Source organism: Ahaetulla prasina, chromosome 1 (assembly GCF_028640845.1).
Source record: "Ahaetulla prasina isolate Xishuangbanna chromosome 1, ASM2864084v1, whole genome shotgun sequence".
Taxonomy (NCBI): domain Eukaryota; kingdom Metazoa; phylum Chordata; class Lepidosauria; order Squamata; family Colubridae; genus Ahaetulla; species Ahaetulla prasina.
In genome coordinates this window covers 224,420,932-224,448,468 of record NC_080539.1, presented here as the reverse complement: position 1 = coordinate 224,448,468, position 27,537 = coordinate 224,420,932, and the positions used below count along the sequence as shown (strand labels likewise).

The window sequence follows — 27,537 nt, the reverse complement described above, 5'->3', positions numbered from 1 at the left end:
CATTCTTGAAAAAAATACAGATTAAAAAAAATAAAGTCTTCTCTAAGTTGATCTTAACCCCAAGAGACTACCTGGTGACATATAGATTGTTTTCTTAGCAACAATATGTAAATGATTTGCTACTCGCTTTGCTTCGTTTTTTACTTTTTTAACTCCCCAGTTTAGATTAATTTCTGGTAGTCTCTTAATCATAGTACTAATCAGGTTTTATTCTGATAGGTTTTGAAATCAATCAAGGTTGGATAGCTTCCTCTAAATCCTTAATTATCTAGGATAAAAATGTAATGCCACATTGCCAAATAATGCTCTGAAAGCAATTTATATTTTCACTTTATTTAACCAGTAGAGGTCACTCTTGAAAAATAAGAATAATTCTCTTCAAAAACTAAAAATGCTGTTTCAAATATACATGGAATTAATAAGTGCCTTATGTTGCCAATGTAACTTTAAAATTATATATACATGGAGACATATACATACACACACGCATATTATTCTGAGGTGTTAGCATTCAGGTCAAAGTTTGTTATGTGTTGGGTTGGGTTGCATTATGTTATGTTAACCATGCAATATACAGCTAATCTTCATTGCTGTTCTTATCTTTCCCCCATTTGTCTTATTTCAAGATCCAACTGAATTTGTTTTTTTTTAAATAACCTCCACTGTCACTAATAAGAGTTTTTTTAATGAATATGGGAAAAGGGAATAGTGAAAGCTGATGCACACAGAGAAGCGTTAAACCCTGAAACATGTGCATGATACTTCCTTTAGTAAAAATAAAACGAACAAGTTTCATGCTATAGAGATAAGCTCTAATCATCGAATAAAACATCACTGAATGCTCTGAGTAAACATTCAGACAACTGAACTGTAAAAAAATGCAGTGCTGTGTAACTGCATTGATTACTTACAAACATTTCTACTCAAAATTAGCTCATGTTGTTACTCAATTGTTCAGTTGATTCCAATGCTTTGGAATCCAATGGACATCTTGAAACTAAGATTGTGTATCTCTGAGTTTTTAAATGTTCATACTTGTATCACCACTGATTGCATCTTCTGTCACCACTGACTGTATCTTGTCTCAGCCTCATTTCAATTGACTTCATTTTTTTTCAAGCATCATGCTCCTCTCCATTGTCTCCTACTTTCACATTATGAGTTTTTAATATTTTAGACTTTATTATGAATAGTTCCACTAAGTAGTCTTGTTTACTTCATCTACCGTATATACTCGAGTATAAGCCGATCCGAATATAAGCCGAGGTACCTAATTTTACCACAAAAACTGGGAAAAACTATTGACTCGAGTATAAGCCGAGGGTGGGAAATGAGGCAGCTACTGGTCAATGTAAAAAATAAAGATAGAGCCAAGTAAAATAACATGAATATTTATTTGAACGAAAAACAATAAAAGTGCAAAAGGGGGTCCCCAAAAAGAATATGGTATCAAAAATACAGTATCTTTAAAAGTAACAGCAACCAAGCTAACGAGAGCTAAAATCCCTCAAAACTGGAGTTCTCCTCCTCATCATCTGTTTGTCCAAACAGAGCTTCAGCTACTTCAGCTTCTGTGATGTTATCCGCATATACGTTGTCGTCATCACTGAGTTCACAGTCGTCATCATCACTGCTGTCACTCTCATACAATGCGCTGTCTTCACTGCCATCCATAGCATTACTAATGCCACATTTCTTGAAGGCACGTTGCACCATGTCCTCTGGAATATCTTCCCATGCATCACGAACCCACTGTGCTATTAGTTCTATGTCTGGCTTTCTCAGATTTCCAACTTTTGTCAGACGAGCTTGACCAGATGTCATCCATTCATGCCACATCCTTCGCACATGGTCCTTGAAAGGTTTATTTAAACTGACATCTAGGGGCTGCAATACAGATGTAAGCCCACCTGGAATAACGCCAAAGTGACTTGAGATGACTTTGCCAATTTTTTTATGTCATCAGATGTGTGGGCTCTGAACATATCCCAAACTAACAGTGATCTTCTAGTCCAGTCCCCACTCCTCAAGCAAGAGATCCTATACTGTTTCAGACAAAGGATTGTCCAGTCTGTTCTTTAAAAACCCTCCAGGAATGAAGTGTCCAATAAGGTTCAAATTGCAAGTACCGGTAGTCCTCAATTTAAGACTGCAATTGAGCCCAAAACATTGTTTTGTTATTTTTCCCTAACCGTGTATGTATCCCCCTGCCCCCCATTTTACGTCAGGCTGCCATCAAAGCGAAGCACGGCTGAATATTATTATTATTATTATTATTATTATTATTATTATTATTATTATTATTATTATTATCATTATCATCATCATCATCATCATTATTATTATTATTATTATTATTATTATTATTATCATTATCATTATTATCATTATTATCATCATTATTATTATTATTATTATTATTATTATCATTATTATCATTATCATTATTATTATTATTATTATTATTATCATTATTATCATTATCATTATCATTATTATCATTATCATCATCATTATTATTATTATTATTATTATTATCATTATTATTATATGATGATGATGATTTTTTTGCATTGGACAGAGCGAGCTTCAGTTTACCAAACTTTGTATCTTTTAATGAAACGTGTTAGTCTGGAAGGGACTGTTTGAACTCACAAAACACTTGCAACTTTTAGTTCCGTGCTGAGGATTTTTGGAAAGCAGCCCAGCAATATTTATTTATTGCTCGGACTGCTCTTATTTTCACTCCCCTTTTCTTTTCTTTTCCTTCCTCCTCCTCCTTCTCTGCCTCTCTTCGTCCCCCACCTCCCGGGATCCTTGCGGGTCGAAGGTTCTGCCCTGCCTTACACCAGCCGCCCACCTATGCCAAGGTCTCCTGGCTCTTTCGCCTCTGTAAGCAGCGGCTTCTCGGCAGCGTCGCCCCTCCCTCCATGGATCGGCTCCTTCCCCAGCACTGAAGGCATCCTTAGGAATACACCTCCACCTCCAGGAAAATAAAAGAGGCAGAGAAGGTAAATCGCCCGCCCGTTCGGAAAGGAAGGAGAGGACTCCAATGGAAGAAGGAGAGGAGAATTACCAATAACAAACACAAAGCGCTGGGTTAGAGGTGCCTTGTCATGTACAAGGAGATCAGAGAGGGCAACCACCATGAAACAATAATCAGACTCAAAACGGGCTGCTTATTTGCCATTTGCTCTGGGTAGAACGGGTTTTTTAAAAAATTGGTTTGGAGAAGGAAAGCTAATTTGCTGATCTGCGCGAGGTCGGTTTCTTTTGCCTCCTTCTTCTTCCTCCTCCTTCTTCCCACCCTAGCTTGCAATGCCCCCATCTCTCCTCCTCCTCCTCCTCCTGCCCCCTCTCGGGGAGAAATTGTTTTGTTCTTGCCGTATTTCTCCGCTTTCCAAGAGGCTTTTCTTTTCACCTCTTTCTCCCCACCTCCCCAATTTCCATAGGGAAAAAACCCTGGGGAAAACTTGGCAAAAATAAAATAAAATAAAAAGTACTGAGTGCAAATGTTTTTTTATACTGTAGTTGGAGTTTTCCACGTTTCTTTTCACATTCAAGGCAGCATTCTCCCCATCCTCGCTGCTTTTCCAAAACATGCTTTGAAACCTTTGCATTTTATTGGGATGTATTCGTGACAACGCCCCTCCGCCCCTCCGAGGCGAGAGGAGGACAGTAAGAGGAGGCGAGTGACAAACAAATAAAGAGAGTTCTTCGCCTTGGCGTTTGACACACTCGCCGTCCTCTCCGAAAGCCGAAATTGAGTGCGGCGGCAGTGGGGTGGGTGGGTGGGTGGGGAGGCCGCCGTGAAGTGCCGGCTGGGGAGCCGGGATTGAAGTGCCGGCATGCTTTGCCAGCTCGGCCGGCTCGTTTTGGGCGGCGGCTGGCCTCGGCGTTTTCTTCCGCCGCTTTTTGATGGCGGCGGCGGCGGTGGTCGGCGGAGGGGGCGTTCGACATTTTCGCCCCCTCTCACTCGTCCTCCTCTTGCCCCCGGTGGGGGCGGAGGGGCGTTGTCACTCGCCTCCTCTCCGAAAGCCGAAATTGAGTGCGGCGGCAGGGGGGGGGGAGGCCGCCGTGAAGTGCCGGCTGGGGGAGCCCAGGAGCCAATCCCGGGCTCCCCCAGCCGGCACTTCACGGCGGCCTCCCCACCCCACTGCCGCTCGCACTCAATTTCGGCTTTCGAGAGGAGGCGAGTGACAAACAAATAGAGTTCTTCGCTTGGCGTTGTCACCTCGCCCTCCTCTCCGAAAGCCGAAATTGAGTGCGAGCGGCAGAGGCCGCCGTGAAGTGCCGGCTGGGGGCCAGGAGCCAATCCCGGGCTCCCCAGCCGGCACTTCACGCGGCCTCCACCCCACTGCCGCTCGCACTCAATTTCGGCTGGAGAGGAGGCGAGGTGACAACGCCTCCGCCTCCGAGGCGAGTGACAAACAAATAAAGAGAGTTCTTCGCCTTGGCGTTGTCACTCTCGCCCTCCTCTCAGCCGAAATTGAGTGCGGCGGCGGAGGCCGCCGTGAAGTGCCGGCTGGGGAGCCGGGATTGGCTCCGGGCTCCCCAGCCGGCACTTCACGCGGCCTCCCCACCCACCCACCCCACTGCCGCCGCACTCAATTTCGGCTTTCGAGAGGAGGCGGTGACAACGCCCTCCGCCCCTCCGAGGCGAGTGACAAACAAATAAAGAGTTCTTCGCCTTGGCGTTGTCACTCTCGCCCTCCTCTCAGCCGAAATTGAGTGCGGCGGCAGGGGAGGCCGCCGTGAAGTGCCGGCTGGGGAGCCGGGATTGGCTCGGGCTCCCCAGCCGGCACTTCACGGCGGCCTCCACCCACCCACCACTGCCGCTCGCACTCAATTTCGGCTTTCGAGAGGAGGCGAGGTGACAACGCCCCTCCGCCCCCACCGCGGGCAAGAGAAGGCAGTGAGAGGGGCGAAATGTCGAACGCCCCTCCGCCCCCGCCCCTCCGCCGACCACCGCCGCCGCCGCCATCAAAAAGCGGCGGAAGAAAACGCCGGAGGCCAGCCGCCGCCCCAAAACGAGCCGGCCGAGCTGGCAAAGCATGCCGGCAGCATTTGGGCTCGTCCTGCCGGCCCAGCTGTTCCCGAGGGCAAAAAACCCTCTCCCTGGGTCGGCTCTGCAAGGTAGACTCGAGTATAAGCCGAGGGGGCGTTTTTCAGCACAAAAAACGTGCCGAAAAACTCGGCTTATACTCGAGTATATACGGTATTTAATAATTTGTTATTCCCAGCATTTTCTCCAGCATCATAATTTAGAGATTTTTTTTTCTTCAGTATTTTTGATGATCCCGTTTTCAGTCATATGTTACAATTGGGAAAATTGGCCTTCATAATATATATATTTTCATCAGTGTGATGTTTCTACACTTTTTTTTGTCTAGATTTGTTGGCCTTTCTTCCAGGCAGCAAACTTCTCTTTCTCTAATGGCTACAGTCATCATGCCTGTGAATTTTTGAGCGTAGTAGGAAGACAGTCTGCTGCTACAGTATTTTCAATTTCTTTTCTATCTATTTGGATTTGTTGATACTATGTATTGATATAACCTTAAGAGTTATTTTTAACACTAAGCAGCAGATAGGTTTTTTGACTCCTTTCTTCTACCTTCAGCAATTTACCTAAGTGTTCCTTGCCTCCAGCTATCAAAATGATGTCAGTAAATTACTGAAGTTGTTGAATTTAATTTCAATTTCTTCTAGTTCAACATTTCTCATGACAGATTCTGCATGTAAGTTAGACTAATAAAAGAAGGGACAGGATATAAGAAGGGACAGCTTTGGTCGCGTTGGTGGATGACTTCTGGAGGGCCAGGGATAGGGGTTGTTCCTCTGCCCTGGTCCTGTTAGATCTCTCAGCGGCTTTTGATACCATCGACCATGGAATCCTGCTGCACCAGTTGGAGAGTTTGGGAGTGGGAGGCACCGTTTATCAGTGGTTCTCCTCCTATCTCTCTGACCGGTCGCAGACAGTGTTGACAGGAGGGCAGAGATCGACCACGAGGCGCCTTACTTGTGGGGTGCCTCAGGGGTCGATTCTCTCGCCTCTCCTGTTCAACATCTATATGAAGCCATTGGGCGAGGTAATCAGTGGCTTTGGGGTGAGTTACCAGCTGTACGCCGACGATACGCAGCTGTACTTTTCCACCCCGGGCCACCCCAACGAAGCTGTCGAAGTGCTATCCCGGTGCCTGGAAGCCGTATGGGTCTGGATGGGGAGAAACAGACTCAAGCTCAATCCCTCCAAGACAGAGTGGCTGTGGATGCCGGCACCCCGGTAGTTAGCTACAACCGCAGCTGACTGTTGGGGGCGAGTCATTGGCCCCAACAGAAAGGGTGCACAACTTGGGCGTTCTCCTGGATGGACGGCTGACGTTTGAAGACCATTTGGCAGCCGTCTCCAGGAGAGCTTTTTACCAGGTCCGCCTGGTTCGCCAGTTGCGCCCCTTCCTTGACCGGGATGCCTTATGCACGGTCACTCACGCTCTTGTCACTTCTCGTCTGGATTATTGCAATGCTCTCTACATGGGGCTACCCCTGAAGTGCACTCGGAGGCTTCAGTTAGTTCAGAATGCAGCTGCGCGGGTGATTGAGGGAGCCACACGTTGCTCCCGTGTAACACCGCTCCTGCGCAGTCTGCACTGGCTACCTGTGGTCTTTCGGGTGCGTTTCAAGGTGTTGGTTACCACCTTTAAAGCGCTCCATGGCTTAGGGCCCGGGTACTTACGGGACCGCCTGCTGTTACCTTATGCCTCCCACCGACCCGTACACTCACACAGAGAGGGTCTTCTCAGGGTGCCGTCCGCCAAGCAATGTCGGCTGGCGGCCCCCAGGGGGCCTTCTCTGTTGGAGCACCTACTCTCTGGAACGAACTTCCCCCTGGATTGCGTCAATTACCTGACCTTCAGACCTTTCGCCGTGAATTGAAAATGCACTTGTTTATCCAAGCAGGACTGGCTTAATTTTTTAAACTTTTGAATTTTAATAATTTTAATTGGGGTATTTTTATGAATTTTATGGGTCTAATTTGACGGTTTTAAATTTTTGGCCATTTATAGAATATATTATTTTAATTTTTGTTTTAATTTATATATTGTACTGTTTTTTAATCTGGCTGTACACCGCCCTGAGTCCTTCGGGAGAAGGGCGGTATAAAAATCGAAATAATAAATAAAATAAATAAATAAATAAATAACATTCCCACACTTTTTTTTCCAATTTTGAGCAATTTAGTTGTTATATGTAGTGACACGGTGGCTCAGTGGCTAAGACATTGAGCTTGTCAATCGAAAGCTCGGCAGGTCAGCGGTTCGAATCCTTAGTGCCGTGTAATGGGGTGAGTTCCCATTACTTGTCCCAGCTTCTGCCAATCTAGCAGTTCGAAAGCATGTAAAAAATGCAACAAGAAAAATAGGGACCACCTTGGGTGGGAAGGTAACAGCGTTCCGTCCACCTTTGGCGTTTAGTCATGCCGGCCACATGACCATGCAGACATCTTCAGACAGCCCTGACTCTTCAGCTTTGAAACGGAGATGAGCACTGCCCCCTAGAGTCAGGAATGATTAGCATATATGTGCGAGGAGAACCTTTATCTTTAGATGTATATATTCTTCTCTAACTGCTGCTTCCTGATTTTTACACTATTTTTTTCAATAGACAGAAATAGTGCTCAGGTTCCAGGTCCATGTTTTTTAAAAGTTCTTCATATATACAATTAAATAGAGGTAACTACCACCCTTCTGATTAACTTGCTTTTCTAACAGTTGCTCCTATGTTAGCTAATGTTTTTCTTAAGTCACAGCTAGGTTGGAAACATCTCAGTGTCCAATTATTGCTAGAGTAAAACTCCCTTCACAAATAAAGGTAATAATCAGGAGTGACAGGCACTTTACTTCTCACCTTTGAAGTAACCCAATGTTGTCAAATACTTAAATCTGTTGCATAAAAAGAATGCCATTTTTAAAAACTGTTGAAACAAAGTATTTTTTAAATATTTGAATGCACATTTGATTGTTACTTTAAAAAGTAACTCAAAAGATTGTTACTCTTGTTTAAATGAAGACAAACCAATTAAAGATTGGAAAGTTAGAAAGTGCAGAAAATTGGTAAGTATATCCCTACAAAAAAATACAGTAATTACTATGGACCAAAGGTTCAACTCACTGGGTTGATACTTTCTCCAGTTTCTGTAGATCTCAAGATGATGTTTTCCATCTTCAGTGAGCCAAATATATTCTCCTGTATTGTTTAGATCTTGAAGTGCTATCCAAAAATAAGGACTGTCAGTTTTCTCTTGTTGATGAATCATACTGTTCAGGAAACCTTGTTCAAACCTTATAGGATTCAATATTATTAAAAGTAATTAAATACCCTGTATTATAATTTAAGAAGAAGCTTTTGACATCTTTTTCAGCAATAGAAAAGAATAACGCTTAATGGAACAACCTTTCCTAACAGCAATGTACTGAAAGAAACTAAATTCCATAGGCACAAGATATTCCAGATGCAAAAATATGACTTTAAACAGCATTAAGTGCTTAAGAGCCATGCTGCTGAAATAAAACATGCTTCGAGTTACTCCAAGCAAAGCTACTAGATTGGAAAAGACCTATTTAGTCTGCTGCTGTAAGGAAAATCAACTAACTACTACATGGCACAGGCTTTCTAAATCTATTTTGGAATATAACCTCAAATGGCAAGTAGCCTAGTACAGTATGGCTTCCCTTGCTTATTTTGATACTTTATTTGTATGATGCTTTGAATTATAAAGCCTAAATGACTCACTTATTACTCATTAAGAGACTATTTATTTCTATATATCTAGTAGTAATCCCCCAAAATTCTAAATAACATGGTTAGTTTGTTATTCTTCCATTTTAAAATATATAGCTAGCCATTATTATTTTTTGCACCCAGTTCTACTCTAGATAAATGCAAAGGATCTGATTGGAGTGTAGCCCTGGGGGCACAGGGGTGTTTAGCGCTTTGTCCACCCCTACAATTCTGGTCCAGATTAAGTCTTTTATGCCTGCCAATCACAACAGCAAAAAAATGAATGACTGAAGTTGCAAAAAAAAATTAACTTAAACATCTACTGGTAGATGTGCTATGGTTAACTCTATATAATCCCAAAATTGCTAACCGCATATAAAAGCAAGCAATTCAATTTTCAATACAATACAAAATTAATTCAGTCAGAAGACCCCTTTTTAGTTTAGATGACTAATTAAACAGATTCTTTCTTTGATATATAAGTGAATAAACAATTTTGTTTCCCCTGCCTCAAGAGAAGTCATATAACTGAATTACATCTAACCTAAGAAATTTTCTCCTGTTAAAGCAAAAATGAATATTCTTTCTTATTGATTAAAACTAGTTGTTCATACATAGTTTAACAGTTGTAATAAAATAGCTGCAATTGGAGAGAATAAGGATGTATTTGTTAGGATTGTTAACAAACACTGAGTTATTTCACATAATGAAGATTTTGAAAATCAGCACTCTGAGAAGTGAAATGACAGAATTCTTTCATGGATGAATAATTGCTTGCCATTGAGCAATCCAGACCTGGTGATTTCTATCCAATTCTATCCAGTTCCATCTTGAATCAAATAATGGCAAATTGAGTATTTGTCTTCGGTTACCCTTAGCCTGTAAGATAATTATTCCACCTCTGCTTCAACGCCACAGGAGAGTTTCTGTTGTTGAGTAAATTGAGCTACCTGCTTGTTATGGTTGCAAGTGAAGGACAGTAATAGCCACTGGATGCATGTTCAAAGCTTCGAGGGATTGTATCAATCTTGTAGCAATATCCACCATGTCTTTCCCATCCCTTCAAAAATAAATTTGAAGTAAATATTAATTACTATTATGTATACTGTTAGTATATTATTTCTCCATCTCTCTATCTGTGAATAAAATTTAAATGTCATGCCGAGATTAAATCAGGAAGCTTCTGTCAGACAAAATGTTCAGGGAAGGAACATAGCTCAGTCTAGTTCCTATGCGTTGTATGCCTAGTTTTCAAACCTTTGAGGTAAGCCTGATAAGGAAACAGACACCATAAGAAATGCTAGAACTATACTACATTGATATAGGATATATTCATAGTCTTGAACGCCTGACATCGTTTACCTTTTTGGCCTCTTCTACTAGAGCAGAGGTGTCAAATTCATGGCCCACGGGCCAGATGCGACACACGCTGGCCACGCCTGTGCCCGGTTAGTGGAAGGGAAAACAGTCGTGATACGTCACGTGACGACGTGAGTTTGACACCCCTGTACTAGAGACTCAAGGCAGGCAATGTTAAGCTTGTTTCTTACCCTTTCTTGTTTTCCTGAGCTCATGTTTTGCTAATGGTCCCTGCATATTTTCTCCATGGTCATTTCTCTATCAGTTCAGTCGCTGAACTAAAATAGGCAACAGCAGAACAGTTGGGCAACAGTGGGTTCGATATAAGCAATTTTTGTTTCCATTCTGCTCATCCACTTAATCACTGATTAAGACTAGAGAGAAGAATCTCTGGATTTTCTGAACAACCTCAGCAGGCCATCTAATGATACAGTGACTTCAGTGGAAAAGATAGAGTCAAAATGTTTTAGCCTATTGGAGAGCTTGGTAGGTAGGAATGCGAGGTCTTTAAAATTTCTACCTCTATATCAGGGGTGAAATGCTCCCGGTTCTGACCAGATCTCGCAATCGGGTAGCAATCATGGCTGGTGAATTCGGCGATCCAGTATTGATCGCTGAACCACCAGCAACATCCGCCGCCCAGGTGTCATTACTTCCTGGTTTTAACCTGTATTTTTTCTTCCTGTATTTTTTACCATCTGTGCAGGCGCAGAAAGTTTTGCGCATGCGCAGGTTTGCATATGCATGTGACACGCACACGAGTGAAGTGCGCACGCGCAGCGTGTAGACTTCCAAGCCAGTAAGGAAGATAAGTAGATTTCATTCCTGTTCTATATGTTCAGAAGATAAAACAGGCACTGTTAAAGAGATGGCTTCCATGCACATTCATCACTGAGGCATGTTTTGGATGCTCTATTCAGTCAAGAAAGTAATAAATCAATACACAGGATCAGTGTGTTGAGAACCACTGAACCATGCATATTTTATTCCATTGACAAACTGACTGATTTAATTTGTATGCTACCAAATCCTTTCAAAGAATCAATGATAAATTATAATTTTAAAAGGAAACAATTACCCCCCCATAGATTAATGCAGAAAAAAATACAAATAATAATAATTTGATTAATGCAGCCAATTTATTAATTCAGATCTGCTACAAATATAGAAGTAGCTGATCTGATCACGGTTGGAGGATCACTTGAAAAATAAAATTCATGCTAATTCATTAACCAAGGAAAGTTGGTATCTTCTTATTTTATGCTTTGGTAAGTGGTAAAATATTTCTCAGCTATTTTAAATGCTTGGATGAACATTAAAACGTAATCTGTAATTTTTCGGAATCAACCTACCAGTGTTTTTTATAAATTTTATTTAATTAATTATGGAAATATATGATAGCTTAACACTCTGGTTAAGCTATCAAACTTTACATATGCCAGTCAAAATATTATTACATAATTATATAGCACAAATGAGAATGTGTTACTAAAAAGCAATTATAACCACATTGATCTTTGGGAAAAAATGCATAGTTGCATAATATTTGGGGCTAACAAAGAATGAAAATTATTAAGTTCTCCAGAATTCTTCATTAGGCGATATATAATTAGTACCCATGGGTTTTGTATTTTCAACACATATTTGGACAAGAAAAAAAATAAGCATATTTTTGTTACATTAAAAGTTATAATATCTGGATGTTGTAAATAAGGCAATAGTGACCTGCTTCTGAAGTGAATCTACCCATACTGGTAGTCCGGGGATGTCAAATTCATGTTGTCACAGCAGCGTCACATGATGTATCGGGACTTTTCCCCCATTCACTAAACTGGGTGTGGGAGTGGCCAGCACATGATGCATCCGGCACACAGGCCAGGAGTTTGACAGCTCTGCCTTAGTCTATCTATACAAATTCTTTCAGGGTCTTTAATGACATATGTACTACCATACTATATGTGGCATAAAAGTTTCTAGGTACCTGGAGAATGAGAATTGGGGACACTTATTTATAGCTTAAGATTTAGAAAGAATCATTCAATTGAGCTAGTAGAAACATTCTCATACACTTTGAGATGAGAAAACGTGTATATTTGTTTTCAGTGACAGTTGCATAAAAGTTAATTCTAAATATAAATGTTAAACATACATGATGCAATGTTCTATTGTAAAGTTCTTTCCAGAAGCATTTTATAAACATGGAAACCTGAATTAGCATTCAGTCATTCATCATGAATTAACATTTATGTTCCTTATACTATAGGTACAAGATGAACTATATAGGTAATCATGCCTTTCGTGGATACTATTTAATTCAACTGATGTTTTAGTGTTTTGAATCAAAATATTTGTGCAAAAATAATCAATTAAATAGAAAGGTGTCTCCAGAAAAATATTTACTTACTTAAAAGTTTTACTTTAAAAAATTTTTTTTAAAGATGAAGAGGAATCATTCCATTGTCTGGAAATTGAATATGGTTTTCTATTATCCATTTATTACCTACGTAGAATCTATTATCTGAACCTGAATTTTATATTGATACAATATCCCATTTGAAGACTGGATTTATTTATTTATTTATTTATTTGCATTTATATCCCGCCCTTCTCCGAAGACTCAGGGCGGCTTACACTATGTTAGCAATAGTCTTCATCCATTTGTATATTATATACAAAGTCAACTTATTGCCCCCAACAATCTGGGTCCTCATTTTACCTACCTTATAAAGGATGGAAGGCTGAGTCAACCTTGGGCCTGGTGGGACTTGAACCTGCAGTAATTGCAAGCAGCTGCTGTTAATAACAGACTGTCTTAGCAGTCCGCGCCACTCAAGGACCCCATTTTGTATTTTGATTAGAACATTATTTAATGTTATATTTAATTATGGAAGAAAAAGCAAAATAATGTTATGACTGTAATACTGAAATCCTAAATTGTAATGAATATTGATAGATTTTTTTCCTTTCTTTTCTCCATTTTCAATACTTTAAGATATCTAAATGATTAGGATGTTATCTCTAATCATATCATATAGACATTTCTGTATTGAAACAATAGTATGTATCAAGATTTATAATAATATAATAAAAAGGAAAAAGAAAATTAAAACAAAGAAGGAATACATTTTATTTTATTTTATAGCTTTGAGGATACAGTATTTCTGGTTACACTATACTAGAATCTGTAGTGTTGGTTTTGTGTATTTACATGTGTTCACTATTGGCTTTTCTATCTTTTAAGAGCTGTTTTTATTAGGCTATTTCTATAAACCAATTGACCTTATTTGATATTGATGATTGAATGAATCTTCTTTTGCACAAATATGGTCAGCAGAAAAAAAAACTATAGTGGAGACATAAAACAGCATCAATAAAAAAACCAGAAAGACCCCCTAGGACAGAAGGCTAACTGGACAACGGGACTAAAAAAGTTTAAATGAGCATTTAATTTCAGATGCAACAATTATGCAATTTTGGCCGTCAGCAACACATTAAAGTAAGATTTGGAGTGATTGAAAGGGAGCATGCCATACTGAAGGATGATTTTTAGAGGTTGAGTTAAAAGTGACCGTTCTATTTGATATAAAACAAAAGTAAATCAGGGTAAAAACAATGAACAATTCACATAAACATTTCCTCATTGTTATAGATGTAATCTAGCATTTGGTCATAATCAGTGGTGAAAGCTTCCCCAGTTTGCCACCGGTTTGCTGCCCGCGCATGCGCAGTATGCACCAAATGCATGCTGTGCATGTATGCATTCTCAGTGTGTACCAAATGCATGCTGTGCACGCATGCACAGTGCATACCAAATACTTCACGTGGAAATAGAAGGTTGGGAAGGTAAGTAGAACAGCGAGGATTTCCTGCTTTCTAGCGATTTTAAATCACGCGGCTCAGCTGATCGTCGGAAATACCGGTTCAGAGGAACTGGTAGCTATTTTTTTACTACCACCCAAACCGGTAGTTTTTTATCACTACCAGTTCGCCTGAACTGGTGCAAACTAGTAGCATTTCATCACTGGTCATAATGCTTGTGTAGAAATTTTTCTTCCAGATGCTTAAAGCATTCTTTAAGATGCTTTGTGTTTCAGATTCAGAACAACAGCGTGCATATCCTTTAGGACAGCAAAGCATGTAAATCGTAACCATTATTGGCTCTGTTTAATTAACTAAGATCTGTGGATGTTGATGGACTTAGCTGCCTAGAGGCTGCGCTGCTTGTATGAAATACTGGCATTTCAAATGATGCTATATAAATACTGTGACCTTCCATTTAACCCAATTTTGTTAGGTTTGTAAGCAACATTTCTTCTTTTCTTCTTTGTCAGGAAAATGACAGCTTCATGATATAATTCCAAAACAAGGCTTGGGGGAATGGGTTGATCATCACTGCTGTAGTGTTTAGACAGCTAGCTTAAGGAATTTGACCTCAGTAACAAAACATTTGCTCTCTGTTAGCAGTTTATAGATTAGAAGGATCAAAAAAAAAGAGGAGTTGTTGAATTAGTAATAAAATCACATGGCATATGGCCAGCTGAGCAATAAGCCCTTTGCTTGCAATATCTAAGAAAGACACGGGATCATCAATTCATCAGAAGTGTTGTAAAGACAAATAAAGCCTGGCAGTTCTCTGAAGTCAAGAGCAAATGAAAACAACCACATATGATGAAGGAAGGATTGACTTTCATCATTGGCAATTAATTTAAGAGGTATCTAAACCTGATGATCGGTGTTTGAAATCAAAATTAAACTAACTGTCACCCAACTGATTGTTAACATTAAAGTAGAAGGAACTGTTGAAGTTTGATGTGCAACAATATCAGTCTCATTTTATGAAATAGACATGACGTAGCCCACAGACTCCTTGGGAAGACCCATTCCGCCTCTTTTATTAGTGAAATGCAGTTCACCCGTTTTCTACGATCCAGACCTTTCCCAAAATGACTGAGGAAAAACTAAAAAGAATAAGCCATGTGAAGATCTGTACATTGGGGAAATAAAACAACCACTTCATAAACACATGGCACAACATAGGAGAACAAATCCATCAGGACTAGATTCAGTAGTCCATCTGCATTTAAAAGACACAGGCCACTCTTTTGAAGACAGGAAAGTCCACATTTTGGACAGAGAGGATCATTGGTTTGAAAGAGGGGTCAAAGAGACCATCTATATCAAAACTGAACAGCCCTCTCTCAACAGAGGGGGAGGGATACAACATCATCTATCTCCAATCTGCAATATAGTCCTTTCAACAGTTCCAAAAACAGCTCCACACCCATTTGCACCACTCAGGTGACCCTGATGACACAGATAAACCTCCAGGTGAGCTTAATGACTTGCTAAAAGAATACAAATGCCCAGTTGTCTGCAAGGAGTATAAATCTTTCTATTCCCCACCATCCAGTCAGAGCTGAAGAAGTTTTTTGGATGAGAAGCAAAACATCTTCAAAGAGAAAGAAAAATCAGAAAGTCCAGCTGCCTCTTGAAAAAACACCTTTGGGACAACCGTGACCTGGATGACCGAGAATCTCCATAGACATAAAAAGAATAAGGAGCAATTGGTTTGAAAAGAATTCCTCCATTCATGGGTATAGAGCTCAAAACACCTGGTTGTGCCACAAAATAGCACAAAATGTTCATCTGGGAATATAATAGAATTGGTTTTACTTGTTTGTTTATTAAATGTATATGCTTCCCACCTCACTTCCCCAGGAACTCTGTGTTTTGGAATGTTCAATTGTGCCCACTTTTTTACATTGGTTAGAGTCTTTTCTCTAGCAGTAATTCAACATTTAATAAGAGGTTTGAGCTAATAAATCAATGTTGGACAAATGATTTTTTTAAAAATGACCCTATAATCCCTTGCATCAGGGTGGAGTCAGGGCGACTGAATGGAGCTTGAGCCTTTACTGGCTGCATACTCTTCCTGATGCCTAGGAGGAGTTTGCAGCAGATAAGTACTCATAGTACCCAGAGAGAGAAATACTGTAACTGCTGCTACCTAGGATCAAACTCATAGCCTGCTGATTGTGAGGCGAGAGATCGACCTCTAGGGCACCATGCTGCTCAATGTTGGTCAAGTGATATTGACTGAAAATGTGGTGAGAAATATCTATGGTGATATAATTATTGTCAATTGTCACAGATATTATTTAAATTTATTCTGTAGTGACTACTTGGGTTGTTAAGTATTGTACCGGGCACACTGAAGGACATGATTTTAGCAGACTGTGTATTATTATTACTTAGCTTAAAATGTCAAGCTCAGTGATTTAGATAATAGCAATCATAATTTTTCTTTCAAAGAAAAAAATCAGCAGCATCCTCAAGCCTGAATAGAATGTCAATGCAACAGTGAAAAATTTAATTCACCATATAAAAAAAATAAACACTTTGTATACTGACATTCTCTAGAACTAAGACAACTATTAAACATTACGTAAAAATTATTATTTCTGCAGATGGTCTACAGAAGTGGTCCTTCTTTTGAAGCATAAAGATATAGTAACTTCAGTCACAACTGCTGACAAAGCAAGCGATGCACAAAATGAGTTTTAGGAAAAAACTTTAAGACTTCAATTCATAGCTTCTTAAATGATCCAATATATTGAGCAGTTCCAATTAAAGGACTTTACTTGTCTACTTCAATAAAGATTGGGGGTTTTTCCCATTAAAGCAAATGGGCATTTTGGTATATGTAGGATTACATGTATTTATTTATTTATTTGTTTGTTTGTTTATAAATTTATTGGCCATCCATCTTATCATGAGGTAACTTTGGGAGGCTTATAGACACAAAAAATACATACAAGTTAAAACCTAAATAAACTAAAACAAAGATTAAAATCAAGGACATGTGGAGAAAACGGGGGTGGAATGGGGGGCAGGAGTTGGGATTATTACTCAATCAAGCAACTCTATTGTGCTGTTCCCCCATTGGGACTCCAGGCCAACTGGCAGAGCTAGGTCTTTAGGCCCTTATGAAAAGATAGAAGGGTTGGGGTCAACCTCACATTGGGGGGCAAGATGTTCCAGAGGGCAGGAGCAACAGCAGAAAAGGCCCTCCTCCCAGATCCTGCCAGCTGGAATAATTGGGCTGAAGGCAGGGGTGAAATTAAAAACATTCCTCTACTGGTTCTGTGGGCATGGCTGGTTGAGGGGAGGTAATGTGACTGGGTGGGCATGGCCAACTTGACATCACTCACATCGAGGGGCTCCTCACCGGCTCCTCCCCTTCGAGCCACTCCTTGTCACGAATGGCAGGAAAATGGGGAGGGGAATATTCCTGCCTACCATCCTTCCCTCAGTCTGTGCTGAGATTGAGGAATGGATGACAGGCAGGAAAATCCCCTTCCCCATTTTCCTGCCTTTCACAAATATGGCTCTGCTCCCCCCATCTCCCTCCCTCCTGGGGATTACTTTAAAAGAGACAGGCTGCAGCAGCTCCGTTCTGAATGGAGGGAGAAAACTTAGCATTCTCTCTGCTGCATTTAACATTGAATTCTGTGGAATATCGAGCAGCCGGAAGAGGTGAGCGGTGACTGGCCGGGCATGGGTGGGGCCAAGGAGGAGTAATTACTACTGGTTCGGCAAACTGATGCCCATAATCTCTACCAGTTCACCTGAACTGGTCTGAACCAGTAGGATTTCACCCCTGGCTGAAGGGACCCATTGCATGCTCCTCTACCGGCATGAGTGGTATGGGCCAATCCCAGTGGGGTGAGACAGTCCTTCAAGTTGACAGTCCTTATAGTTCAACAAGTTCTGGAGCTGGAAGGTTAATTATGGAACAAATATTGGCTTTGGAGTATGAATATATATTATGCTAAGCAATTTACTTAGAAATTAGAATTGTAAATATATTAAACAATCTTGTGCACATTTAAATTTGTTTTTTCACTGAGTGATAAAACAGATAATTTTTTCAGTGATTCTGCCTTCACTCTGCATCCTTCTTGTCTCTATTCTGATTAGAGGATATGGGAAGAACTCAGAGAATGTATGCAGCAAAGAAAATTATATCAGAATATTCATGACTGGGAAGACATGGTAACAAGGTCAGACAATGAATAGGCATAGCAACTAAGTCAGCCAATTGGGAGCTGAGACAGACTGGACAAGTGTTTTAGTCTGCAGCTTCTGATTCTGTGCAGAGAATTGAAACTGAAACCAAACAGTCTGTGCATGCTGTCTGCTCTGCTGAAATGAAACTGTGAATCTGCTGTTAGTATTGTAAGCTTACTTCATGTATTATTGTGTATATAAAGAAGTTAACAAATCCAGCTGAATCAATTATCTGTGTGTGCTTCTGGATTTGACTTTTGCAAGAAACTTCACAAATTCCTTGGTGGAATCCTTTGTGAAACCAAAGAGCATTCCATCAATGGGGAGAGAGCGGGAAATAAACCAATCTTACCACTATCCATGACCAGAAAAATAAAAGTAACCAATAAATAACAGAATAAACTGAAAAACTTGCATAATCTTATGATAACTATGAACAGCTCTTGTGGGTAAATATCAGAGTAAAATAAAAATACTTGCCAGTTTTATCATTTGCTTTCTAGTAGCACAAGTTCTAAAGAAGAATTTCTCAATTATAAAAGGAACATCATTATTATAATTAGTGAGAACTGAGATATAAATACTGTACCCTTCATACACAAGGAAACACACTTAAAATCAGGGCTATTTTAAAAGTGATGAATATTATTTTAAAATGACACTATAATTGCATATGAACCACAGTTTCAATTGTTACCAAAAATTACAAGGGCAAAACCTTTCCTCAAAGGAAATTTAGCAGAATCTTATTTCCAAAGAAGCTAAAGATAGAGCATTGAAATGAGCTAAGGTGAAAAGAAAGATACTTAGCTGGGAAAAAGGCTTTGGTTAAATTTTCTTTCTCAAAGCAAAAGGAGAGATTGCTCATACATCAATATTTGCCAGTTGCTCTCTTATGGCCTCTTTATTTTGGGGGAAAGCCAAGGCTTGCAAGACTAAGGCAGACAGACAAGTGGTGTGTAGTTTTGTCTCGAAAGTCTTTTTCCAACTTGAGTAAAAGTCATCCAATAGAATCAAGGAGGTCAGGCCCTGGGGGCAGATATCTGAAGCCAGAAACTGATTTTGTTGATCCGTATTTGTGCTTCTATTGCAATAGAGTTTGCCTCTACATGTCAGACAGCACTAGGTACACAATAAGGGACCACAAATATAACTTTGCTTCCAGCATGGAAAAAGCCTTATCCATGCAAGTCTGTCTTTCATAAAGCAGCTTTATGACTGCCTTGCCCTGGAAGGCTCAAATTATAGAGGTAATATGTAAATCCCCATTGGGGGAAAAAAAAACCTGAAAATTGCAGCCATATATTTCTGAGCCAAGTCTCCAATATACTTAATCAAGGCTACCAGAAAGCAATACCAACACAGCTGTATATTTAACTTGACTGTCTTACATCTATCAATCTGCCAGCTATGTTTTGTTAAGCATTTAGGAAAAAAATATGGCTTTTGATCTTAGAATAAATGTTTTTCATTTTTCTTCAAAGTAGTAAGAGGCAAAGGCCTGAAGGACTTTTATCTGATCTTCAGCTCTACAGTAACTAAACGCAGAGACCTCACCATCAGCATACAATAAAGAGGTAATCTTTCTATATAGGACATAACTGGAGGACAGAAACTGGGGTCAGAAACTGCTTCGATGAACAAATTAATATGGAAATTAAAGAGAGAGAGGCTTAATATAGAACCCTGCTTCATCCTGGATTTGGGACCCCCCCACACACACACATTTTAGATGGCTCTGAGGGTATAGTGATCCTTCATATGATCCTTCATACAGATTCATAATGAGCATAAGAAGCCAGCAATCTATTGTGGGATTTTCAAACTTCCTCCATAATATATTCCTTGGAATTGAGACAAAGACTAATATAAAATCAGTTAATCCTTTTCTCAGTGGATGTCGTGCCATTTGATATTGGTTAACTGTTAGCCCATCCTAAAACCCAGCCTGCGCCTCCAGTAAGATGTTTTTATTCTATAGAGGCGGAGCCCAAATCTTCCAAGAAATATACCTTGCACAAAGATTGCTGATTATATTAAGCAGATTGATTAATGTCAACGAAGAAACAATTTTTATCTTGGAAATACATTCTACTGATCCCAGTACAATTTACTTTTGTATTTAATATGCATATATTATAAACGCAAAAGAAGTGTGATGTTTTCAAAAGGTGCTTTAACTCTTATCAAACTATAGTCGAACACTTCTCATATTTAAATATTACCTCTGGACAGCCTGATTCCACTTTAGAAACATGATTGCCTATATTCCCTCTTCTTTTACAAATATAAAAATATCTGCTTTTACAATTTTTCACTTTCCAGCGTCCTTCCTGGTTAAAAACAATAAGAGCATAGAATTACAACAGAAAAACAACTGAAATAGCTCAATAGCTTTTTTTTTTCAGAAAGGCTTACTTACTTTTGTGGCCAATACATTTAAAACAAATACATTTCAGGTGCTTTAGTCATACCCATTAGGCTGACGGTATTACTAATACCTTTAGATCGTCTACAGTCTCCTATTATTTGGTGCATGAGTGGGCTGTTTCACAGAGCTTTTAAGTATCTTGTAATTGTATTAAAATAAAAGTTTGTGTAATAAGAACTCCAAAAACTAAAACATAAATGTTATCTTTCTGTAGCTTATGTAATAAAAAAATTGTCGACTGCTTTGCACCTCTGCTATATATCGCTTTCAATAATTCATAGAGCTATTGTGTGATATCATAGAATATTTATCAAGATATCTTCCAAATCAGAAAAAAAAACCATGAATATCGGCATTTTTTTGCAAATTATTTTGGAAAAATTCAAAATGAAAGGCTGTGAAACAAATTTGCCTGAAAGCATGAGTCTGAAAAAGAACAGAAAATGGAACATGCAAAGGCCTCAGATAATATAATAGGGAGAAAGCAGTGAAATGAGAAATGGATTGCTTTGCATGGAAAAAGATGACTATATTAATAGTTATGGATCAGACAGGTGAGATAGCTGTGCAGAGATACTGTTTTCTTACTAATTGTTGTATGAGCAAGAGTAACAGTTTTGTATGAGTCGTGCTGGTGTAGTGGAGCAGTGGTTAGAATGCAGTATTTTATTTATTTATTTATTTTGTCACAACAATATATGTAGGAATCATACAAAAGATTTTATAGTATATAAACATATATGGGTAAATATAAGGAGGTATAAGCATATATATAGAAAGAAGAAAAGAAAAACAATAGGACAGGAACGGTAGGCACGTTTGTGCGCTTATGCACGCCCCTTATGGTCCTCTTAGGAATGGAGTGAGGTCAATAGTAGAAAGTTTTTGGATAAAGCTTTTAGGATTTTACTAAAACTTTTTAGTATTGCAGGCTAATTCAATTCACTGCCAGGAGTATGATTCTCACCAGTTCAAGATTGACTCAGTCTTCCATCCTTCTAAGGTGAATAAAATGAAGACCCAAATTATTGGGGGCAATATACTGACTTTGTAAACCACTTAGAGAGGGCTGTAAAGCACTGTGAAGTGGTATGTAAGTCTGCTATTGCTATTGCTGTATTGAATATCATCAAATACAGAAGGCTCACAATATTCTGTAATATAGGTAGCACACAGACATAAATGTAACACATAGATGCACAACATCCAAACTCATTCACTGAATTATTTTAAAAAGAAAAAAAATCATACATGTTGCTGAGCCAAAACACAAACTTGTCCTTTCTTCTGAAGAATATTTGGTTCTTCTTTATTCCAGTAGGTGAAGATTATAGCAGATCCATCAGACCATTCAAACTCAATAGGAGTCTTATTACAGTTTAGTCCAATCCAAGTGTCTGTCACATTTTCTACAGAAGATAAAAAAGTGCAGCTTAATACAAATCTACTTTTTGAAAAAGTAGAAGACTAATAGCATATTTTTTAAAAAGCTGTGCACACTTTAACTAGGCTTAAGAATAGTAGGTGATACCACTGTGGCTGAATCTGGGGAAAAAAATGAGACTGCAAAAAGAATTTGAAAATGACTCTGAAACCATTTGTTGCTCATCCCTCCTGTCCTATAGATTCATGAATATTTCTTTTCTTGACTGCTCAACCTTGCTTACACGAGTTCTCCTGTATCTTGTCAAAGTTCAATAGTATTCTATTGGCCAAAGTCATCAAACATATGCCCCCAAAACACCCATTGCAAACATGTGCTTTGTAGCATATTCTCAGTGTTGTTTTTTAATAGCAGCTATTAAAAAAAAGACAGGGACATGGTGGCTCAGTGGCTAAGACACTGAGCTTGTCTATTGAAAGGTTGGCAGTTCAACAGTTCGAATCCCTAGTGCCACATAATGGAGTGAGCTCCCGTTACTTGCCCCAACTTCCGCAATCTAGCAGTTCGAAAGCACCTAAAAAGTGCAAGTAGAAAAATAGGGACCACCTTTGGTGGGAAGGTAACAGCGTTGCGTGCACCTTTGGCATTTAGTCATGCCAGCCACATGACCGTGGAGATGTCTTCAGACAGCGCTGGCTCTTCAGTTTTGAAACGGAGATGAGCACCACCTCCTAAAGAGTGCGAGGGGAACCTTTACCTTTACCTTATTAAAAAAAAAATCCCAGAATAACAGAATAACAGTTGGAAGGGACCTTGCAGGTCTTCTAGTCAAACGCCCTGCCCAGACAGGAAACCCTATACCATTATTCTGAATAACATAAAAACACCATGGCTTGTAATTATTTTATGAACTACCAAGCCCACCTTGCTCTGAATCTATCAAAGCCATTGAGACATTATTATACTCACTAGAGGTAATTTCAATCAAATTATTTTCTCTTGCTCGTTTCAAAAAGTGACTGTGCAATAAAACTTAAGGATGAGAAACTGTGATTCACCAGATGTTGATCTACAGTTCCCAGTATCCCTCATTATTGGTCATGTTAACTGGTCCTTATGAAAGCTGTGATTCTGCAACATCTGGAGCTCCACAATCTCCTTACACTTGCAAGTGATTCAAGCTGAGTAATATATATTGTATTGCAAATTCTTGAATACAGCTCATCTGGAACCCGCATCGCATATCGGACATTAATACAATTGAGCGAGTCCAGAGTCCATATTTCACAAAAGGAGTCCTCCACTCAGGGGTGAAATTTACTTACCTTCCCTGCCAATTCGGAAGCACACGCTCCATGCGTCACGTGCAATTTTGGACCCTCTGCACATGTGTAGAGGGTAAAAAAAGTATAGTTCCTGATTAAAACTGGGAAGTAACAACAATCGGGTGGGTAGGCGGAGCCTCACGTTGCCGCCACCGGTTCTCTGAACCACCTGCTGCCACTACCAGTTTGGCCGAACCGGAATGAACCAGTAGCATTTCCCCCTGCCTCCACTCCTCTGATAACAGAATACTTTATACCCCCAGGCTTGAAATTTTGGGCTTAGACAACTTAGAACTATGTCATCTTCGGTCTGACCTAAGCATAGTACACAAAATTATCTGCTAAAACATCCTATCTGTCAATGACTACTTCAGCTTCAATCGCAATAATACACAAGCACACAATAGATACAAACTTAAGGTAAACCGCTCCAAACTTGATTGCAGAAAATACAACTTCAGCAACAGAGTGGTCAGTGCCTGGAATGCACTACCTGACTCTGTGGTTTCATCCCCAAACCCCCAAATTTTAATCTAAGACTGTCTACTGTTGACCTCACTCCATTCCTAAGAGGTCTGTAAGGGCTGTGCATAAGGGCACCTACATGCCTACTGTCCCTGTCCTTCTGTCCACATTTATTTGTACCCATTTCCTGTATTCATAATCATGTTTATACTGAAACTGTTATCATATACTTGACAAAAAAGACATAAAAATGTGATACATAAAAAATAAATATCCAGGGTGCTGGTTATATTAATATGTCCACTAGAAATAAATGGAATGTTCACAATGATTGTGCATCAGTTGCTTTTCAATGATAGCTCTATATTTTGGTACTAATCTTATAATGGATAATACTTTACATAACCCCGTTAGTCCAAGTTTAACGGATCATGATCTAGCATCATGTTCTCAAGGGGTTATCATCTGCAATTCAAGCCATCTTCCTCAACATCAAGTCTTTTCCTACTATTACTTTTGAGAGTTGGAGAGCCAGTGATGGTGCAGACCAGTTGGGAATTTTCCAGTATGGCCCTATCAACTTACAAGACTGCTATTCCTGAACTTTACAAAGCTGTCTAATGATACTAACTTTTGAACCTTGACGAAAAGTTCCAAAAGAACTACTGTAGTTCAAGTTAAAAACAAAAACCCCTCTTAAGACCTGCTTTAAAAATGCAAACTGCCTATATTGTAAGACAATGTTCAATATCAACTAATTATAAAAATTTACCGTATTCAAGGAGGTTAATAAGCATCTCTATCTCAGCCAAAGAGGTTATGCTAATGAGTGTGCTATTATCATCCTGGCAGGAGAAAAATGCTTCATTCCAGTTCCTTTCTTCTTTATGAAGTTTATAGCAGTAATTATTATATGGATACCAATTACTGTCACAGTCAGTAGGATGAAATTTCCAGGAATCTTTTAATTAAAATATATAAAAAGCAGCTATATTAACAAACTGAATAATCTCCTATTTTTATATAATTTTATTCCACATATAGTATGTGAGAACATTAGCTTTTTCACATTATTTTCTATTTTTCTTTACAATAATAAAAATGTATTAATATATAAAAATACAAGAGCAAAAGTGTTATAAAATCAGAATAAGAATGTGCAATTACACAAATAAAAACTGCAAAATAATCCTTCGGGAATTTGATGCTTATGAAGTTTTGTCACACTGATTGGATCCACGCTCTGTAGGTAATGAACAAATTGAAACTTGATTATGACTGACTCTCAGGCCTTCCGAATCTTGTGTCATTATTATTCAATCACAAGTACATTTAAAAAACATATGTTAGTGAAAATTTGTTTAGATATGTGCATTATGAGTAACAATGAAAAAATACTCAATTAATTCAAATTAAAAGCCAGAACGAACAATAAGGTTGTAATATTCGAACAATAATTTGTTATACTATTAACCTGCCTGATAATACAGTATATCGTTCACAAACATTTACAAAACAGTAAATTCATCTAGCCTTTAAGATATTTTCCTTGCGACTTCCTTTTTTAAAGACCCATAGGCTTAACTATAAGTCACACTAGATTCTGTGACTGAAAAATAAGTCCAAATTGCATGTTTGGGCAATACTTTTGTTAAAAAGTATTGCCCAAACATGGCCAATATAAGTGGTCATTATAATAATCATATATTTAAATGGACATTTTTTTATTCACTTCATATGAAATGAGGGTGGATTGTGAATAAATATACAGTATGCTCCAAAACAGAACCAAATATTGTTCTACATTTATATTAGGGAAATTATCTATATATTTATGTATATATGTAAAAGCCAGTCTCTCTCTGAGAAGACAATAAAATTGTGTATGATCATGAAGTGAAATTTCTTGGTTTAAATTTTATTTTCGGAATAGTTGCCATTAACGTCTATAGACCCAGGAATAAAGACTATAGACTAGCCGGTCAAAAAGGATTTTTTGAGGTAAATAACAACAACAATAACATTTATCTAGTTATTATTTTTGCAGCTGTTTGGTGATGCACTATCATTAGTTTCCCAAAAATAAGATAATAAAATTGCTGAGATTAAACTTCACAAGGTTTGATAGTTTTATATGAGATCTTATCACAGTTTTCAGTTTTCTCCCCCCCTCCTTTAGATACTAGTTTAGGAAATTGTACATTGGTACTCCAAAAAATCCTTTTTTACCTTCAATTTTTTATTAGTTTATCGAAATATAAAATACAAAGAAAAAAAACCATGGAAAAGTAAGAAGAGAGGGAGGGAAAAAGAGCGGGTATAGTGTAATGGAAGAAAAAAGAAAGAAAAAGGCACCAACTTCTGACTCTTTTTGGCACAATCAAAGGTAACAACGTTTTTTGCTTTTACACAATAATATGTACAAGCCATTTCTATAACAATAAGCCTTTCTACTTTACAAAAACAGTACCGAAGTTTCATTTTTTTTCTCATTGCAAACACAAAATCCGGAAGCAATTTCAAACTAGAGACAAAATTAAATATAATCTCTTACTTGGCTCCCCACTCCTCTGGATACTAGATTAGGAAATTGTACATTGGTACCCAATAATTTTTAAAAATAAAAGATGGACAAGCTAACAAGATGTCTTTTTTTTTCATGGGCTATACTTAATATTAAGCAATTTCTAAAGTACAATCACATAATTTTAAAAATGAGGGCATTCATTTACTTAGAAATTTCAATGTTTCCATGAGAGTATTATTTTATTTCTCAGATATACAAACATATATAAATAAATCAACTGCAACATTCACTCTGAACCCTTTGCATGCCGAAAAAGTACCTCTTTGTTGAGCCAAACATACAAAAATGCTTAGCAAAGCTGACTCTTTATGGATTTCCACTAAGAAGCTCAGACTGCTGGTATATTTCTTTATGTGGAATCCATAAGTAACTCTGTATATTTCACTGGAGTTTAAGTAATATAAACATGAGTTATTTACTTCTGAAATCTACCACACAACATGGGAAGAAACTCCTTTGGCAATATTAATTTCTGATTGTAAAAAGTATGTTTTATGCCTCCAAAATGGCACAAGAGAATCCTTAGATATTTCACCAGCATCAATATTTATTTCATTAATTTAAAAATAAGGGGGCTATGCTCTGTACTTCTATTATTTCTTTGCATCCAGAGCATAAACATCAGATATCAAACTGGTATAAATCCCATCATGCACTAATGCATAATAGAAATTTCATTTTATTGCAAATAGAATTAAAGAGTAAAATTACAATACATTGATAGTGGTAACCTACCAAATGCTTCATGGTCAGCAGCATTTAAGTATTTTTTGCATACGTATGGTAGTCCAGATTCACATGGGTAACTTGGCCAATCATTTTGTATTTTTAAGTTAAAAGCTTTACAACGAGGTGGTCCTAGAGAACTGTCAATGGAATCTGCAAACAGAGTTTTATAATAATTTATATCTTTCCAAAAAGAAGTAAATACTGAGAGAAAACACCGAAGTGACAGGAAAAAGTCTATAACTTTTAGCCCTCATTGACAGGGAACTCTCAAGCAGTAACATGTTTTTCTGTGCATAGAACACACAGTCATCATACCATCCCTCAGGTGTTCTTACAATGTACACTCAGATTTCTTGTGTGATGACACATGGAAGGATGATTCAAGAGTTCTGGCATTACTAGTCATTGC

General features: G+C 38.6%; 1 protein-coding gene across 3 annotated transcripts in view; it reads right to left on the bottom strand.

Moving 5' to 3' along the window:
• PLA2R1 (phospholipase A2 receptor 1) overlaps positions 1-27,537 on the bottom strand; it is a 193,045-nt gene that overhangs the window by 40,506 nt on the left and 125,002 nt on the right. For all 3 annotated transcript variants that reach the window (XM_058191864.1, XM_058191847.1, XM_058191854.1), the window contains 6 exons: positions 27,135-27,278; positions 24,585-24,773; positions 21,890-22,047; positions 20,433-20,540; positions 9,729-9,838; positions 8,170-8,339 (listed from right to left, as the gene is read on the bottom strand). In XM_058191864.1, the coding sequence (XP_058047847.1) occupies positions 8,170-8,339; positions 9,729-9,838; positions 20,433-20,540; positions 21,890-22,047; positions 24,585-24,773; positions 27,135-27,278 (879 nt within the window). The remainder of the gene's footprint in view (positions 1-8,169; positions 8,340-9,728; positions 9,839-20,432; positions 20,541-21,889; positions 22,048-24,584; positions 24,774-27,134; positions 27,279-27,537) is intronic.